At 43.0% G+C, this 2,709-nt stretch overlaps 1 protein-coding gene across 1 annotated transcript; it reads left to right on the top strand.

The window, feature by feature from the left end:
- Positions 1–405: 405 nt before the first annotated feature.
- Positions 406–487, top strand: LOC104501015 (V-type proton ATPase subunit G 3-like; the record flags this gene model as incomplete). Its single annotated transcript, XM_010144750.1, has 1 exon — positions 406–487. A coding segment is annotated over exon 1 (82 nt), but the record flags the coding sequence as incomplete, so codon positions are not given.
- Positions 488–2,709: the final 2,222 nt, after the last annotated feature.

Genomic DNA, 2,709 nt, shown 5'->3' with positions numbered 1-2,709 from the left:
CCCCCCCCCCCCCCCCCCCCCCGCCAGTTTCTCTGACAAGATTAACCATATTCCACTGCAGCAATAAAAGATTACAAAAACAAGAAAAAAGATCCCCATTAAATTACGAGCCACTTGGAGTGCTCTGCTCTTCTTTTCCCAATGTGTTAATCAGACACTTCAGCTTTTCTGTGACCCTGAGGAGGGCAGAACATTCCTTTCGACCTTGCTGCTGTGTTTTTCCGATTGCACTAGCAGGCCTTTTTGCCCAGCAGCAATCCGGGCAGAACCGGCTGGTTTGGTGCAATCTGGAAGGCTGCTGTAATAACACACGGAACAAAAAAAGCCCAAGGAAGAGCCTGCCAGCTTATAAAACCTCCTTCGAGCTCCAGTCCCTGCAGAAGTGCAACGGCCTCTGCAATCAGCATGACCAGCCAGTCTCAGGGAATCCAGCAGCTTCTGCAGGCAGAAAAACGTGCCAAGGACAAACTGGAGGAAGCCAAAAAAAGTAAGTAGCTGGCCTGGTCTTACTGTAGTTTTCAGCTGTAAACTCTTCAGAACTGCTGTGGCTCACAGAAAAACATTAGTTCATCCGTATGCGTCACTGCTGCTCCTAACGCACTTGCATCAGTGCTGCACCTTGACTGCAGCCAGACATTTAACCAAACCTGAACACGCAGAGTTCGCTTAAAATTCTGTATGCGCGTGCCCGCACAAGTGCCTTATCACATTAAACAAGGTTTTCTTTGTTATATTCATCCTGTCAGCTAGATTTATTCTTGCTTTATCTCAATGCCAATAACGTCATTACAGCCTTCCTTAGCTATTTAAACTAGAAGCCTGCATGCCTCTGGCTGCCAGCTCTGGAGGACCAGACTCAAAACACTCAATTTCTCTTTATAGGTCTTGTATAAAAATTTTTCAGTGCTCTTCTTCACTTACAAAATCTAGTAACTTGCCTTCTAATCTCAGCTGGGCTTCAAAAATATTGTATTAAAACAAAGGAAGACTTCAGCACAAGGATAGTAATCAAAGTCACAGTTCATAGGTACTGTCAGCCTTGTAACAGGTCGTTCATGTAAGTCTTATTACATGGTACAAGTAATCAGCAAGTGATTAAATGTTCAGTTGAAAATAAAAGTCTTGTTTATTAAATGCCCAGGACAAAGCACGTGTAGATATCCAATAATAATAAATTCAAATATTTTTATTCTAGTTACATACAAGCAAAATAAACAAAAAAATGAAGGTGTCAGTTAGAATCATTTAAATCAAATAAGCCTTTTCATTATCTCTTTCTTTTATTCTCTGCATTCATCTCCCAGTGATTTCACACAAAATATGGTGACCTTGTTCTCCTGAACGTAGGTACCAAACATGAGTCACTGACCTGCATTAGCACAGAAACATTAATACCGTTTCACAGAGTTATCTGGATTTAGAAACCAGCAGCCGGGAACGATGTTGTCCTGCGGGACTCAACCAAAATGCAGGAAGGAACTAAATGTCCCGTGGAGGAAGAGTGTCACAAAGGAATACGTTTTGTATTCCAGGGAGAAATAGAAGCCAAACAAAAATAATAACTTGTGTAGCCTCTATCTGCCTTCTGTGCACAGATCAGCATTGCGGTGCGTTCACCTGTTATTAGTGGGACGTGTTAATCCGTACAGCCCCCCACCAAAAACCAGCAGAAAGGCAGTACGCCTTCACCGAGCACTAAGCCACAGCCTGCGCCTTGCAGGAGCAAAGCGGGGAAACAAAAGATTTCTCCCCTTCATAAAATAGAAGGCTCACAAAAAGAAGGTATTTGGGGATTGCTGCTCCAAGCCTGAAAGCAAGGAATAATGAAGAAGAATCTGACCCTTATACAGGCAAACGAGGTGCTCTGGGTGGGGTGGTTCCTCCCTTCTCACACAGGGCAGAGGAAATGCACTGCTCCCCAAAGCGAGCAGCAAGAAAGTACCTGACCTGGAAAGGCACAGTTGCCAGTGGAGGAAGGAGGAGTTTGTTCTGAAGACAGGCTGCAGAATCAGACCTTTACCTACAACAGCCTGGCGCAGGCTACCCTTTACTTCCGGGTGTTTGTTGTTTTAATTTCATTTTGGTTTGGTTTTAAACACTAGAAAAGTCAGTTTAGCTTTTCCTAAAACAGCCAGTTAAAAAGACGATTGTAAACTAAGGAACTCCAAAACCAAAAAGAACCGTTATAACATAAAAGTAATGACCAAAGATGAGTATCATGCAGAATCTAGACACGGTACAAGTGCATTTACTCTAGCCCACAAAACCCACACTCCTCTGTCATCAACTCAGCCCCACAGAGCGCTCGTGATAAGCACAGGGCTTCTCACAGATAAAGGATCTTCCAGACCCCTTTGAGCCAGAAAGCTGGATTAAACCACTGCCTAAGCTCCACAAAACCCACACTCCTCTGTCATCAACTCAGCCCCACAGAGCGCTCGTGATAAGCACAGGGCTTCTCACAGATAAAGGATCTTCCAGACCCCTTTGAGCCAGAAAGCTGGATTAAACCACTGCCTAAGCTTATTTCAACACGGTGGAGTCATTCAGCAGCTACGTAAAAACAGCCGTTAAGAATTTTGCTATCAGTAAAAATAATTGGAGTGAAAATATTTCACCAGTATGACTTTCTTCTCTATTACTTTTAAGGCCAAACATTTTTTTTGCCTTTATAAAAATTAAGGAAAATAAAAATTTCTCATACATAAA

The sequence above is a fragment of the Buceros rhinoceros genome, unplaced genomic scaffold (assembly GCF_000710305.1).
Source record: "Buceros rhinoceros silvestris isolate BGI_N320 unplaced genomic scaffold, ASM71030v1 scaffold36351, whole genome shotgun sequence".
In the NCBI taxonomy this organism is placed as follows: Eukaryota; Metazoa; Chordata; class Aves; order Bucerotiformes; family Bucerotidae; genus Buceros; species Buceros rhinoceros.
The sequence above is the reverse complement of the archived record's forward strand: the minus strand, read 5'-3'. Positions and strand labels throughout refer to the sequence as shown.